The sequence below is a fragment of the Diadema setosum genome, chromosome 9 (assembly GCF_964275005.1).
Source record: "Diadema setosum chromosome 9, eeDiaSeto1, whole genome shotgun sequence".
NCBI classification, from domain to species: Eukaryota; Metazoa; Echinodermata; class Echinoidea; order Diadematoida; family Diadematidae; genus Diadema; species Diadema setosum.
In genome coordinates this window covers 29,631,437-29,647,607 of record NC_092693.1, presented here as the reverse complement: position 1 = coordinate 29,647,607, position 16,171 = coordinate 29,631,437, and the positions used below count along the sequence as shown (strand labels likewise).

General features: G+C 37.2%; 1 protein-coding gene across 1 annotated transcript in view; it reads left to right on the top strand.

Annotated features, from left to right (window-relative positions):
• LOC140233497 (WD repeat-containing protein 89-like) overlaps positions 1-16,171 on the top strand; it is a 158,635-nt gene that overhangs the window by 127,576 nt on the left and 14,888 nt on the right. Inside the window, exons 7-8 of the mRNA XM_072313614.1 lie at positions 6,435-6,498; positions 13,748-13,879. Coding sequence (XP_072169715.1) covers positions 6,435-6,498; positions 13,748-13,879 — 196 coding nt within the window. The remainder of the gene's footprint in view (positions 1-6,434; positions 6,499-13,747; positions 13,880-16,171) is intronic.

Sequence of the window (16,171 nt, the reverse complement as noted above, 5' to 3'; positions counted from 1 at the left end):
ATTATACAAGTACATTGCAGCTGTATGCTAGCTCACACATAGCCCTGTCCAGACATGGAGAAAGCACAGGCTTTGGCACGTTGTATGGTAATCGACACTAAGCCACCCAGGGACTGATGGCAACCGGAAGGTTCCGGTCCCCCAGAGAGTCAGGGGAGGAGGAGGGTTGTGATGAAAGTCAATTTATTACCAGGGCCTCGTGTGATTTTGTCTTGGTACCACTACACTTGTACCGTGTGCCCCAGAAGTTCTGTTCCATGTACAACATTGTCAACATTTTCATGTAAAGGAAGCAGGTTGTAATGTGGACAGATCGTGTAAAGCTACTGTGAAATTCCAGTCTAATACACTTAAAAGTTTTATGCAGCTTTCTGGCTCAAAGGGAAAGCTTACCGCAAGATTTTGATGAGGCGTCTTAGCATGGAGTTTCTGTGCTCCTGCCGTATCAAATTTCAAGCAAAAACTTGGTATTCTATATACACTAGCCTATTGCTTAACAGTTTTATTGATAAGTGCTGTACACAATATATGTAATAATAAGAATACAATGAAATTCTTGATTGCATGGGCATGTATGTGTGTTTTATTTGGGTTTTATCAATGGGATAAGAAGTTTTTAAGTAGTTTGATTGGTCAAACAATGCAATGCAATGCAATGCAGTTTTTGTTATGCTTATTTGATCCTTCAGGGAAAATATCATGGAGATTCAGAGCATACTGTGTATTTAATGAATTGATGAAAGATGCCATTTGTGCAGTGCAATGACACCATTTCATATTACATGACAACCTTTCTTGGAAAAGTGTATTTCATGTAGTACTCTTATGTCACAGTAAAATGTGACGCCATACCACCCTGGAAAATTTAGAAATGACGCACGTTCTTGCCACATGCGAGTGGATGTACATGTATACCTGCCAGAGTGTGTAATGTATATGTGCCACGAGCAAGGTGTTCATTATATCAACAGCAATGTGTGTGTGTGTGTGCATAATGTGCTCACATTACGACGAACCGACCGTGAGCCTTAAAAACAGAGTAGTACTAGTACTGGAGAGAAAGGTGAACATAATGGTGAAGTTCTATTCTGGTTGCATTGAAGCACTCATGTGGGGAATATGTACATGTCAACTGGTACGTGTTTATACATAACCATGTGAATGTTTTGTGTGTATTTCTGTAAATCTGTCTATTTGTCTATACAAACATATACATACATATAGTATACACACATGCATGCATCTGCATGTACAGAATAAATATGTATAAAACTACATCATACACATCAATGTACACAGCCACTAGGCAATTGATCACACTTTTCACTTGCACATATCGTGCAGGTTTCTTTTCTTGCACTTGGAAATTCATGATGAACAAGCAGCATAAAGATATTTAGGAAATGTATGAACTTTGATGTGGACGTCAACACATGAGCAAATTGAGATTTTCTGCAACATGAATGGACCGTGCCATATATCATCTTCCGGATACTCGGATGCAAATATAGGGCATGAAAGTACATCTGCTTTATACCTACATGATGTTACTGTACTGAAATTATGTTCCTTCTTACACACATTTATCATAGTAGAATAACTCAAAGAGATTGGGTCCTTGGAACCCAAGTCCTTAAGGACTTGAATTTTTTTTTTTTCACAAATTGCAAAAAGTTGTAGTTTATCCAAGAAGAGAAAGATCACATGGGCCCCTAATCCTGTTATGTGAAACTCAGGGGCACCAAATATGCCAGTGCCGTATAAATTCCACATTCTCGTTAAATCCTTCCATGGAAAAAAAAACAACAACAACAACAAATCCTCCTCTTCTTTGGTGTCATGTGTTTTCAGTGGTTTTTCTACAACCTCCTTCTCTCCTCCTCTGGCCGTTTTAAACGTTTTTATTCTTTTTTTCCCTTTTTTTTTTTTTGCTGGTGTGGATCAGTGGATCCGAAGCAATTTTTCAGCTCATACAAGGAGCAGAGAGCAGAATCATCTCAGATTTTTTCTCTTGAGATGAGAAGAGCTAGAAAACTTTTTACCGAGAAAGTAACATTATCTGCTCTTAGTTAAAGGAGTAGATGCCACCACCTTGTTGCTATGAAGAGGAGGAACTAAGCTAGTGGGTGTTCCATTCCTAACAAGAAGGGAGGAAGAAGAAAAAAAGATAAATAAATAATTGCTCAGGCCTTTGGGATTGCCTGACCTATATCCCAGCCACTTTGTGTGAAAGGTGAGTAGCTCTCCAGAAAGCCTTGAACCCTCGATGTTTCTCATGGAAGCTAAGAGCACTGAGCTCGACTGAATTTTTCTTTTTTTCCTGTTGGAAAATTGGTCATGCTGATCACGGAATGCTGAATAATAGCAACATAAAAACTCACCCTGTGAGCTGGTTTCCATATCTTTGGTTTATCAACCAAAGGATATTAAAATTTCATGGGTGTATAACCACTCAGCCTCAAAATTCCAATATGTATGGGCAGCGCAGGTGTAATCAGAATTTTATAATGTATTATGGGCTTGTCACTCTGATTTATTATAGAAAATGTATGTATGTACGTGCATGGTTATCTACTCAATGATAGTTCAATTGTCAAAAACTGGCTATGACTAAGATCTTTTTATTCAAACATGATTGTTTGTTTCAGAAAGTTTCCAGAAGTGTTTTGATGATAAGCAGTGCTATCATTCCACTTTCTCAAAGATGTATAGCTACTCATTTCCTATGGCTCCTCATTTTCATAGCTATAGTGTTCCTAACTCATAAGTGAGCTTCTTTTTGGTGAAATTCAATCACACCTCTTTTTATACAGGTGTTTAAAGAAGTTTGAAAAAACAGGTGAACAGGAATGATAGTGTGCATTTTGTTAGTGAAATCTCCATAAGATATGGACACACTGTAATCAGCACTCCTGAATTGTGAAAGTCACTTTAACTCTTTGCTATGTGAAGCTAAAGCTTAGAGTTTTTCACTTTATTCTCATTATTTCTGTGGAGTTTTTAACCCACTGAAGACTAGTCCCAAGTATACTTGGGCAAGTGTCTATGGGAAACATGTGTTATAGCAAAATCAGCTCCTTCTCAACAGGCTAGGGGCTACAGGGGAATTAATGCTGTATGAAGTTAACAGCAAGGGCAACCTTTTTGTGCTCATGTGACACTGTCATAGGGCGGCCTTGTAAACTTTCATAGTATTATCTGGGTGAGATTTCATCTTTTGTTGACTGCTTTGCTTTATTTGACCTCTAAAAAGGACTTATGATTGAAGTAAAATTGGAAGAATCATACAACTGTGTGTGTTTATTCACCTGCCTCAGTTTTTCTCTTCCTCTTTACCCCCTTTTATCTTCCTATCTCTCTTTTTCTCTGTTATGATGTCAGCTTTGTTCAAATGAAATCTTGTGTGATGTGGATTTGTACCAATCTGCCACCCATTGTAAATGATACAGCAATACATGCGACTTTGCCATCTTGCCAAGATGTATCCGTCTGTCTGTCTGTCCGTCCGTCTGTCTGTCTGTCACTCTCTCTGTACATCTTTATCTCTTTCCATCTTGCTGTGCCTTCCTTCTTCATGTCAAATAATGTTAAGATGTGCATCAGTGTGAACATGCATGTCCTTTAATCCCATCCCTTGTACCATCTAAATTGATCTCAAGTCACTTTCTCCGTTCTTGTACCTCTCTACTACCTCTGCAATATTCCATCCCCTCCATCAGTGCTGTTCTCTTCTTGAGACTTCTCCCCATGTGACCTCTGTAGTGATTGCCAAAGTGTCCCGTTTTCTGTCACACTTCTCAAGTTCTGCCTCCTCCAATTTCTTTCTCTTATTAAAATCATTCCCCTCCCACCCCTCCTCAGCATCTGTCTTCCTCGCTCATTCTCTTCCCTCAACTCTCTGCCTATCAAGTTTTTCTCTAGCTCAGGCCTTATCTCCCTCTCCATCTCTTTCTATCCTTCTATCTCTATCTCCATCTCTTCTATCTCCATCTATCAAGTTTCTGTCTTACTCAAGCCTTATCTCTCTATCTCTTATTCTGTCTATATATCTATGTCTATCTTTATCTCTCTATGTATATATATATCTCCCTCTACCACATTTCTCTCTCTCTCTCTCTCTCTCTCGAGCCTTATATCCCTCTCTCTCTTTCTCTATCTATCCATCTATCTTTCTATCAAGTTTATCTCTCTCTCAAGTCTTATCTCCCTCTCTCCATCTTTCTCTCCATCCATCTATCTCTATCTCTAGTCTCTCTCTATCAATCCATCTATCTTTATCTCTATCTCTCTCTCTCTTGCTATCTCTCTTTATCCATCCATCTCTCTATCTATCTCTTTCTGTTTTGTGCTTCAAAATAATGTCTAATAATGTAATATAGATAATTTATCTCACAATTTTAACATTTTTTCTTCATTTGCGTGTCTGTTTTCATTGCTTCTTGTGTATTATTTCTTCTTCATAGTGAATATTCATCTCTTCCCTTCTCCATTCGTACTTTTCTTTACATATATCTATGTACTTTTGTCATCTATCAGTCTTTCCATCTATCAGTTCATTTATCTAACTGGTGATCTATCCATCTATCTATCCATCCATCAATCTATCTATCCATCTATCTATCTATCTGTCTTTCTATCTATCCATCTATCATGTTGTCTTTCTATTTATATTTGTGGGGTGTTGTTTTTCTCTGTCATGACCTGTTCCTGCCAGATCAAATTTTGGTCTCATTTGTCAAATGTGGATTCCAGCACTATGGTTTCCCTAATTCCTTTCCGGCCAGTGGGTCAGGATGGTCTCATGAAATTAGAGAAATGGCTGATGGCATGACAGATTGGTGGGATTGAAATCCACAGGTGGATTGCTGCAAGCATCCTCAAACATAATTCCCTCTCTGGGTTTGATGTTTGATTTCATTTTTCTTTCTGTTTTTCTCTCTTTTTTTTCAGTCCAATTGTAAGTTTTTATTATAGAAGCTTCATCATTAAAGTTTGTGCCATATGCAGTTTAATGAACTTGGATATTTTTTTTTACTCTGAAATAGTAGACTCTATTTTGACCAAGTTTTTTTTTTCAGTCTTTTACCTTTTGCAACAGAAATGGCAAAATATCTAGTTCATCCTAAATGTGTGCATCAGCCATCTCATCTAAGTAATTTGAGCTGAAGATTCTGGTTAATAAAATGAAAATCATAACTGTGATTTGTATTTTTCCTCGAGCTCGTTATCTTTCTCTTGGACACTACCCACAATTGTTGTTTTTTTTTTCTGATTTTCATGAGGGTGGGGGGGGGGGACCTGTCTCCCTAGTCCCACTTATTCAGATTGAGCATTGGTGATGACAGTGTGGCTAATTGTTGTAGCCAAACCACCCTGGCGCATAGGCCCTTTCTCAGTGGTGAAAGAGGAGCTTGGTGTACGGAGCAGGTGCTAGTACAGAGTCCCATTAGACTTTTCTCAACAGACCTTTTGACCTTTTCATCCAATCAGAGAAATTTGTTCGATGGGGAGGAAAGAGAAAGAGAGACGGACAGACAGACAGACTGAGAGTCAGAAGATTGTAGCTTGTCAAAATAAGGCTTGAGACATAATCACAGACAGACATGTTTGGGTCTGTAACTGGTTTCTGATGTATGTTTGTATCACTGTGCAGCCGTCAGTTTCTTAATTTTGCTCTCACTGAATAAACACAAAGTGTGTCTAATAAGAGGGTGAAACCAGAGACTTATGATCAGCTATGAACAAACAAAGAAGGCGTCTCCAAGCTGACATTTTATACGTGGATAAATATTTACCCGTATCACTGTATTTTGACATGACAGCCACAATCAAGAACACATTGTTGGCATTTGTAGCAACTGCAGCACAATCACTCAAGGTCGTAGGTGTTACGAGTTTGAATGCTGTTCCTAACTTGTTCTATCAGTCCGAAATGTATACTCTGCTACTGTGTGTATGCATGTGTGTGTTTTTGCATGTGGGTGTAACATGTTGTCAATATGAAATGTATGCGAAGTCGGTCACATTGGTCTTGCAGAGAGTTTCTGGTAACAGACAAAATGGCGAGCACTATGGAGGTAATAATTTGTATTCCTCTCCAGCAGGTCACTCGTGAACAGAGACTCCGGATGTGAGAATGTGGGTTGAGCGACGTGCTAACTTATAACGCGGCTGTGTGTGGACAGAGATGACATTTATGAGCATTCGGGTGTATGATTTCACACCAATGTGCTCGTATGAATTCTCTATGAACACTTGATATGCCCGTCGTTTTCTCTCGACCATTATATTGTCCTCTTTTATTGAATCATGTTTCCCATTTCTCTCTGTCTATCTCTCCATCCGTTCATCTAACCATTCATATATGTTTCTATCTATCTATCTATCTATCTATCTAACTTTTTCTTTCTTTCGTTGTGCTTTGTCTCATACAGGGATAGGAGAAGTACAAATCTACTGGGAACCTACAAGGAATGCCATTCCGATGACATCACACAGGTAAAATTCTTTAAATAGCCTACATTGTCATCCAAGAAGTGACCAGCCAAAGAAGAATGTTTTCTACACTTAACTTTTGGATTTTCCTTGCAACTACTGTATATTATCTTTGAACAAAACTAACAGCCAGTTAACACATTCCTGATCTTCCTTTAGTTTTCATGCAGTTGGTATTTCATGCTTGACATCATGAGACAAAAATTATGTCTTTCCACTGACTGGCAACATTTCACTGGTAAAGATTTACGTGGATAAAACACAGCATGCAAAACATTGACACATTTTTGTATTTACTCTGTAACACATAGTGCAAAATTTTATGATTTACCCATAGGTTTTTTTTGTGTGTGTGTGTGCTCAGTTTTGTAAAGTAATGCAGGTTTTCTATCTTTTGTCACTACTTCACTGTTTGCATTCATATCACATGGCATCTTGACAATCACACAATGAAGTACTCTAGTGATTAGAATCGTTTAACATTTATGCAGTTTGGTTTTTATCATTTTTTTCTAACAAATAAAAAAAACACTGATATATTTCTGTCATTTACAGATATGATTTGTTTGGAATTCATTTATTGGTCTGTACAAAAGTTTGGAGTCTTTAGTTGATGAGCAGTATTTCAGGCAAGAGCTTGGCATTCAATATGACGGAAAGTTGAGATTGTCGGTAACCAATGCAAATGAACTTTGGTCTGGAGTGAGATTGATAAAGAGTGAATGATTGTAGCTACAATGTTATTGGATTCTCTAAATCTCATATAGTTTGCCTTATTCTTATTTTTCTCTTTTATTCCATGTCTGCCATTGAGTCTGCAGTGTCTACCGTTTTACTTGACCTTTAGACGGTGTTTAGGCTTTGACTTCATTTTATAGTTACTTACCCATGGAGAACGTCAGGAGAATTATTGTGTGATATCAGAGGTCGATACACTTTAATAATAGAAATGTCCACTTGTATCTCAAGTGACCGGTAGACATATTAGCAAAAAGGAAGAAAGCTACTGTAGGAATACAGATCAGAGTGCCTCAGCCCTTATGAAAAGTATATTATTCCCATACATCTTCAGTTCTTTGTTTGAAGGAAAGAGGATCTCGTGCAGAAATACTGTTTGCTTAGAATGTTGTTGTGGATGCAGTTAGCAGTTAATAAAAAGTAGATTTATTTACTTGAGCAATGGAATTCATCAATTTGGCTAGATGACACCATGAATAGGCAATTCTGCCTCTCGGAGAAATTGAAATTGTGTCGCAGGTGACAGAAGCACAAGACTGTGACTTGAGAAAGCAATATATATATGTGAATATATCAGAAGATTGTATTATGCATTCCATCGGCATCGCAAGAAAAGCAATTCAATATGAGTGGAGTCAGGAACATTTGGAGTTTGGCGAGCAGGTTGAACAATTTTTCCTCCGCTAAATGATAGGAAGGGGGAGATCTTGATATGGCAGCGGCAAATAAAATTATGGGAGAATTACCTGCGATCAGATTGAATGCAATCGTCGAGCTCACAAACAAAATGTTCTACACTCGACTGCACATTCTCAAGAAGCCAGGTGCAATAGAGATGGGGCCAATATTACAGGGAGCGTATAAATGAAGAATTGCTTGCACTCGGAGTACTCATAGCTGATTCACTGTTTTTGGCTTTAGTTTGTTCTGTTCCTTACTGAATATGGCATCCTAAAAAGATATTCATTCTAATTATTATGTGACCAGCAATTTCACACGGAGAACCCAAATGGCACTATCTTGTTCTTGTTCTAAGATTTGATCACAATTTTTTTTTCAAGAATTTTCGTGATATGAAAAGTTTATTTTACCTAAAGTGGGTAGATTTATAAGCATTGTTCCAAATATCAGGTGAAATAGTGCCCATGTGATTTTAATTTTTAACATTTTACTGAAAATGAAAAAAAAAATGAAATTAACACCATAATATAGAGGAGATAGACCTCTACAACATGATACCAATAACTCAGTACCCCCCAAAATTGACATACATGTAACACCCTTCTGGTTCTCAGCCAATGATATGTCACTGCTTCTTGGAGATTCTGCTTAGTGAAGACACCCCCCTCCCCCCCCCCCCCCCACACACACACACATACATACATACATACACATGCACACACAAAATAAAAGAAAAAAAACAGTGCAAGGGTGGGACAGACATCAACCTGGACAACCCACTCACTTGCAATGATGTACATGAAGTCTTGAGCAAAGGCTAGCTGTAGACAAGTGGCTGTGAAACACTTCAGTGATCCATTGGTGGTTACTTCCAGTATATTCATTTGTGTTGTCAAGTGAATGAAGCACAATAATGACTGGCGATCACAGTACAAAACACATTAAAGGATAAATTGTAATAGTGACACTGTATGATATATTACATTAATACTATGTATCCACTTACCTGACTGTACATGTATTGCTTTTCTTCTGATTTGCCTAACCAATGGACAGAACAATCCATTTGTCATACAGCAGGTAATGAATATTAATCTTTGTGATATTATGTGTTGTGTTTGATGTTGCCAATGTATTGACGTTGCAAAATTGCTACTGTCTGGCACCTGCATTCCCAAATCAAAAATCTCTTGGAGCTTATCGGAATCCCAATCTGTCGTGACCCTGTCGCTTTGTGATCGTCGCCTGATGCAGCTCTGTTTATCATTTATTGAAATGCAAAAGTGAGAAGGTCATTTCACAAAGGAGAGGAGATAAGAAATTTAATTTTTCGGATGGCAGTACTGGAGGTAGAAGGCAAAGGCTGTCTGCGGATACCATGTGTGTATATAAGCAGTGATGGTAGCAATGATTCCAATATCCGGAATTTAGATGGGATCATGAATCACCTCCCACAAATGTGCTCCCATACATAACGCAGGGGATGTTTTCAATAACTTACAGTTCCAAAGCTGGCATGGTACCAAGGACCTGTATTTTATGACATCTAAAAACAGAAACACGGGAATGAAAAGGGAGTTAAGCCATCTAGTCCTGGGGTTATTTTGCTGCAGAAATATTCATCTTCCCATCACTAAATTATAACTTTACATTTTGCTACACTTCTTTCAGTGGAGAATGATCAGATGGAAATAATTACCCAGTAGAATCATTAAATCTGAGCAAATTAAAAATACAAAAAAAAAAAAAAACTTGACACAAGTCTGCCAAATTGAGACAGAAATGTTAGCTTTTTAACGGATTCATTAACAATTTAAGGATCAGGTGCCGGTTTAATAGCAATTTAAAGACTTGATAATCCTGCAACTGAAATGATTCCGAAAATGGGACTCAAGTAAAAGAAATGTTTCTAATCTACCTTAATATGAAATATCAGCAATATACAATAACAATTTTGATTTGAGAGAAACAGCACCAAACCACAAAGATGTAGCTCTCAGGATTAGATAAGTTATGCAACAGAGCTGGAAGTCCAGAAGGTCATAATGCTTTTATAAGAATTACAATCCCACACACTGATATACTACCAGTATGAAAAAGAATATGAGGGAAGTATAGTTCAAGTGCAAATGTCTCTTCCTGTGAAGCTTGTACATAGACAATGTAAGCGATCATCAAAAAATCAAGATGGAGCTTTCAAACAAAGAGTAGAGAGTTTCTTTTTAAAAATAAGTATCTTCAATTAGATATCACATAGCCAAATAAAATATGTGAACACTGTTCCATGAATAGAATGTTAAATTTATAAACAGCCAAAAAATGATAGACACAGCTTAACCCATTGAGAACAGGCTGATTTTGCTACAACATGCATTTCCCATAGACCCCTGCCCAAGTATACTTGGGACTCGTCCTCAATGGGTTATAGAAAATCCCAACAAATTTCCAATATATCACAATTTCTTGCCAGCAAACCTGTGGCTGATTAATGTTGCGTTCTAAAAACAGGCCGTTCTGATAGTTATGTACACCTCTTGACAAAAATATGGTGGTAAATAAAATGGCCTAATGAAGAGCACTCCCTTTTGAGTTTGTGGTCATAATGTGTGGTAATAACTTATGGCATTTGACATTAATGTTGGAGCATTCAGAAGGATTATTGCTCATAAATTCTAAAACCTATGTAGTTTGAACCATGATCTAACATTTAGCACAGTGGTCAATGCCATTTGAAAGTGTGTCAATTGGTAATCAAATGTCACAAACCATTAAAATGTGCAGGAGTTGGGGTATTTTTAACATGATGACATTTCAAACCTGTTTGAATGTTTTGTAGTGCTGGAATAATTCCAAGCAAAATTTCACTGCTCTGCTACATTGAGGGCATCAATTATGTTCTTTTAGAAATACTTTCTGGATAATATTCTATTCTGTATAAGCATGATTGCCTTTATATATATATATATATATATATAGTGTGATGATGCTGATATTCCTACCGCACGCCTCTGTCATCTTAAGTGAAATTATAGTTGAGACAATGTAGATAACAGAAGATGTCGCATGAAACCGGCAGAGTTGTGAAGCTTTCGACTGTGGTCTTCCTCAGCTTTAATGTCTGTTTGTGAAACGAAATATATGTTTTTGAGCATAACAAATCTGAAGTCGTATACACAATATATTAAATATAAGTTGAGCATGAGTTAATAGTTACATGACATACTTGGCAATATTTTTTGGCACTTTGCAACACATTCAACAATGTATAACTGGAAATGAGTGTATAGTGAGTATATATAGCATACAAACATATCATACAATAAAAATTATCAAACATTTCGTTTCACAAACAGACATTAAAGCTGAGGAAGACCACGGTCGAAAGCTTCACAACTCTGCCGGTTTCATGCGACATCTTCTGTTATCTACATTGTCTCAACTATATATATATATATATATATTGGATTATTAGGTTATATGAATGCTGTTGTATAATGTTGAGTATACAGTTGTTCTGTAACTTGGTTTAACACGAAGCTTTACTTGGAAGATTTGTAGCTGATTTTATGATTATATGTGCCTGTTTCTCTTTGTGAAATCTTTGTTATGCTATGCATGTTTCATTTACTGTTTACTGTCGGAAACAAATTTTTACTTAGAAGATTTGTAGCTGTTTTTATGATTATATGATTTTATGTACTTGTTTCATCTTGTGAAATTTGTATTATGCTGTGGCATGATTTGCATCATTCACCATCTCTATGAATTATTTTCATTTTCTTTGGAGATGATGATTAGTATTGAATTATAGTTTACCCTCAATTGGGTATATATTCTATCCATGTATCAAAGTGATCTTTGCCCCCATGTCCCTGTGTGACAAGTTTCCCTTTTATTATTCCCCATGACTCTCGATTATAGCATAATGACTTTTGATGACCAAAGCATTACAGGGTCACTCATCATCTGGACAACACTCATTTGTTTTCCCAACTAAGAGGAAGAAATTTAATTTTGGAAAAAAAATAATTGTGCTGTATTGTCCATGTTTGAAGTGGTAAAACTGTACAGTATTGTGTTGAAATGCATATGTTAATTGATGTCTTGTTCTGTGTGAAGGTGACACTATATGTGACCGTGCATCACAAAACAAACAAAAAGTCGCACCCCTTGATTTTACGTGAGGACTCAAGAAAGGTGAAATGGGTCAACCAAGTTAATTTGAGTTTTCCGTATTTTCTGAAAGACCTATTCTTCTTCTACATTATTCTTGAGTTTGGGATCATAAAGTGAATGGGAAAGTAGATTTTCAGCAGTTTTCCCTTTTTTGGTAGAGTAGTGTGATCAGGTTTTTCTTAGATGCCCCTTTCCATTTTATGAAATCCTTTGCACACTCTTCACTTTCAACTCTTAATAACTTTTGAAAGGATAATGCTAGCGCTTTGAAAGTTGGCATTTATCATGGGCAGAGTGTGTTGATAGAGCGTGCTTAATTTCAGCTTAATCTGATAATCCCATCATTGTTGTTGCTACAGTGGTTAGTATCATGTTTTTTGTCACATTCATGGCACAGGTACCACGGCTTAGTAAAGATTAAGTGCTTGAATAGACCCTGTACTTCGGAGCCTCTTTTCTCAGTTCAAACTTTTCCAAAGTGTGGGCTTTCTTTCCGATATTTATATAGGTTAGGAGAATCCATTTTAATTGAGTTATACATCATTTGAAAGCTTAGAGTCTGCTCTTTAAGAATCTGCCCTTAACTAAAAATCCATGTCTGGCGACTTTTTGTTGGTTTTGTGGTGCAGGGTCACATATAGCAATTCCCTGATGTTTTTCCAAAAATACTAGACAGTATACTGGTGAGATAGAGGTAGAAGATTGCATGTTCTCCTTTTGACAGCTCTATATGGCATCATTTGTGAGTTCATCATTCCCTAGTATATTCTTCTGCACCATGTTGGGGGTTGTATCTGCATTTGAATACCTCATATGCCACTAAGTTGTATTGAAGAATTAGAAAAAAATGTTATACTGTATTTTGCTTGAATGGGGAAAATTGATAAAATAATGTAAAAGGGGAGAGGAAAAATATATTTTAGTCAAGATATTTGCAGGTATTCTCTCAGTGATTGCTCCATTCTCTTTAAAAAATACCCAGATGCAAAATCCAATTTCTGTTCCTTTCATGCCTCACTAAGTCTCTGCGATCACATTGCTTGTACTGTGAGCAGTTATGGCGCTTAAAGAATGCTAAACATTGTGTGTGCCTGTTCTCATGTGTTCTATGAAATGATGATGTTGATTATACATTCTACACTGCTTTATTGGTACATAGGCACAATACTCATATTTGATATATGATATAAATTCTATACTCATGTATGATGCTATACTTAAGTTTATTCTTTCACATTGTGGTACTGTTCCAAAGTTGCTGGATGAAATGACACTCAGAATTTGATTAACAGGGTACATTCAAAATAATCTTTCAATCAAATGACAAGGGAGTGGAAAAACTTAAACAAATATCACTTTGCAAAGATGCCAAAGATTAAAACGTGTAATAAAATTGAAGCAGTAAAATCCAGAAGAGTTTGCAGCCTAAGGCAGCTGTCATCAAGCATGAAAATTTAACTCTGCTTTACTAAAAACAAAATAAATAAATAAAAAATAAATGAATACAGAATTCAACCATTTCAGATGTGGAAGAAAGGAACAGCATTGAGTCTATTAGTTATACACTGATATTGGTGTGTGTGACAGGGCCCATTCATTGGTAAATTGTAGATTTATTTAATTTTATTGTCTAAAACTTTGATACACATTGTCCTAGGTCAAGTTCCATCCCACCAAATCATCGAGTCTGGCCACGGGGTCTACGGACGGACTGGTGTGCGTCTTCGACACGAGTCAAAACAATGAGGAGGATGCCTTGGTGACAACACTGAACTCAGACTCCTCAGTGGTAAGCAGAAACCAACCTAAGGAGGGCCAACAAATCAGACAATACTCTTTATGAACCACAAACTCTTAAAGGGGATGGCTAGTAACTGATCAGTGGGAATCAGTGGGAATGCTGAGGGATGATTGTTCCAATCCTTAGTGGGATTCATTTAAGAGTACATTATATATCTATTGTTGTGTGAAAATTATTTGCTTCAGAACGGTCTCATATTCAAGTAATGTGCAGGTTAATGCCCCTTCACTGACCAGGCCCGCTAACCTGGAAACATTAAACTGCACATTACTTGAATATGAGACCATTCTGAAGCGAATAATTTTCACACAACAATAGATATATAATGTACTCTTAAATGAATCCCAGAAGGATTGGAACAATCATCCTCCAGCATTCCCACTGATTCCCACTGATCAGTTACTAGCCATCCCCTTTAAGATAATTTGGTTTTTAAGCTCAATGCTCTAGACGGACCAGAGGCATTAACTGAGCATGTTGTTGACTTCTCCACTTATCATTCTCTTGCATATTTAGCTGTTGAAAGTTCGTTTTTTGCTCTTTTTTATTTCTTTGATAATTGATACACATGCTTCAGAATTCATCAGCTCATGCCAAGATACTTCAATCCCATTTCCAGGTTTGCTTTTGAAGCAAAAGATAAGACATGGTCCTGTGAAAACATTTTCCACGCAACTTGATGTGAAAATGTTTAATATTAACCAGCAATGCTGCTTCATGACCTATGAACTTCATAAAGTGAGTGTTTGTGTGATTGTTTGTTAAATACTAGGTCACAGCAATAAAGCACTGAAAATTGAGCCCATTTCTGTGAAAGAGTATGACTTATCCAATAAAACTCTCTCATCATAACCTCCATGACACTCCTACCCTTTCCCCTTCTACGACCACTTCATAACATGGACAACTCTTATAAAAATGTGAATATTGTTTATTTGTTTGGCCATTTGATGTTGCTGGTTTTTTTTTTAATAATGCTGAAAAAATTGATTGTATCAACCCCAGTTCCAGCTTATCTACAGATCAGGTCCTCTTGTTTGTACCCCTCAAAAATGAAAAAGTTAAATGCAGACAGGATATATGACAGAATTGGTTTGGCATGGTATGTGTGTGTTGGGGAAGGGGGAGGGGGAGGTTGTAAGGGGAGGCAGTAGAAGGCAGCATTGTGAAAAGGGAAGAGGAGGGCGGTGGGAAGAGGAGGGGTGTGAAGGGTGGAGGAGGGTGTCTCGGCATTGCTCCGTCAGCCAGTGAACTCCCAGATGTATCCCAACATACTGTCTGCCCTCGTCTCCATCTCCCAGCCAGAGGAGCCATCCACTCCATTTATTGACCTAAAAAAATGTCTTCCTGTTTGCACATCCGCCTCTGTCAGCCATTTCAGAGCACTTAGACATTGCACGGTGGCTGGACGACCATTAAAAGCAAAGAAAAGCAGCTGCAGTATTGATCTACTCTCTTGAATTGGATGATATGGTCTCCTGCAAAACAAACGCTTGATTTGATGTCATTTTGTGTCCCTGTGAAACGATGGAAATGAGTTTAGCTCCGTCGTTATATGTCCATCCCCTATTACTGGTACTTATCTCTAGCAATGCAATGTTTCGCCACACATTTATTGCCACCCAGTTGACCCGTCGAACTTGTTCAGGACAAAGTACTCTATATGGGATGAAGCTTTGTGCTTTGGATGAGAGTTGCAACAGTTCTTGAATTTTTGCTCCACAAGCCAGATGATGTAGGCTGTAAAATGACTTTCTCAGATAAGAGGAGTGGCTGACTGTAGTTTTGCTTTAAATAAGTCTAGTTTGTTGGAGTGAATGTCAAGTTTTACAAAGTCACACAGATAAGCAGTAATGCATGTCTGTGAAAACAGGATAGAGAGGAGGGGAGGCTGCTAGTTATTTATGTGTGTCTCTTGTGGAGGTTGTATGCAGTGTTGCATGGTTGTATAGGCATAGTTCAATTCAATTGGTTTCTGTGAATATATTAATCATAATCCTAACATATCAATTCAATTGATTTCTGTGAATATATTAATCATAATCCTAATATATCAATTCAACATTATTTCAAAATTGTAAGAGTCTGAAAGAAAAGTATGCATCAAAGTAAAATCATGATAAAAAGGAGAAATTGGCAAAAAAAAAAGAGAATCTGCTGGATATTAAGCAGGATCTTGGAAGCAGGAAAAAAAAAAACCCTGAAAGAATTAATTTTAAGAAGGGATCTAAAGCTACAAAGTGTTACGAAATGAAGAGGAGGAGAAAGCTGTTTCCCAAT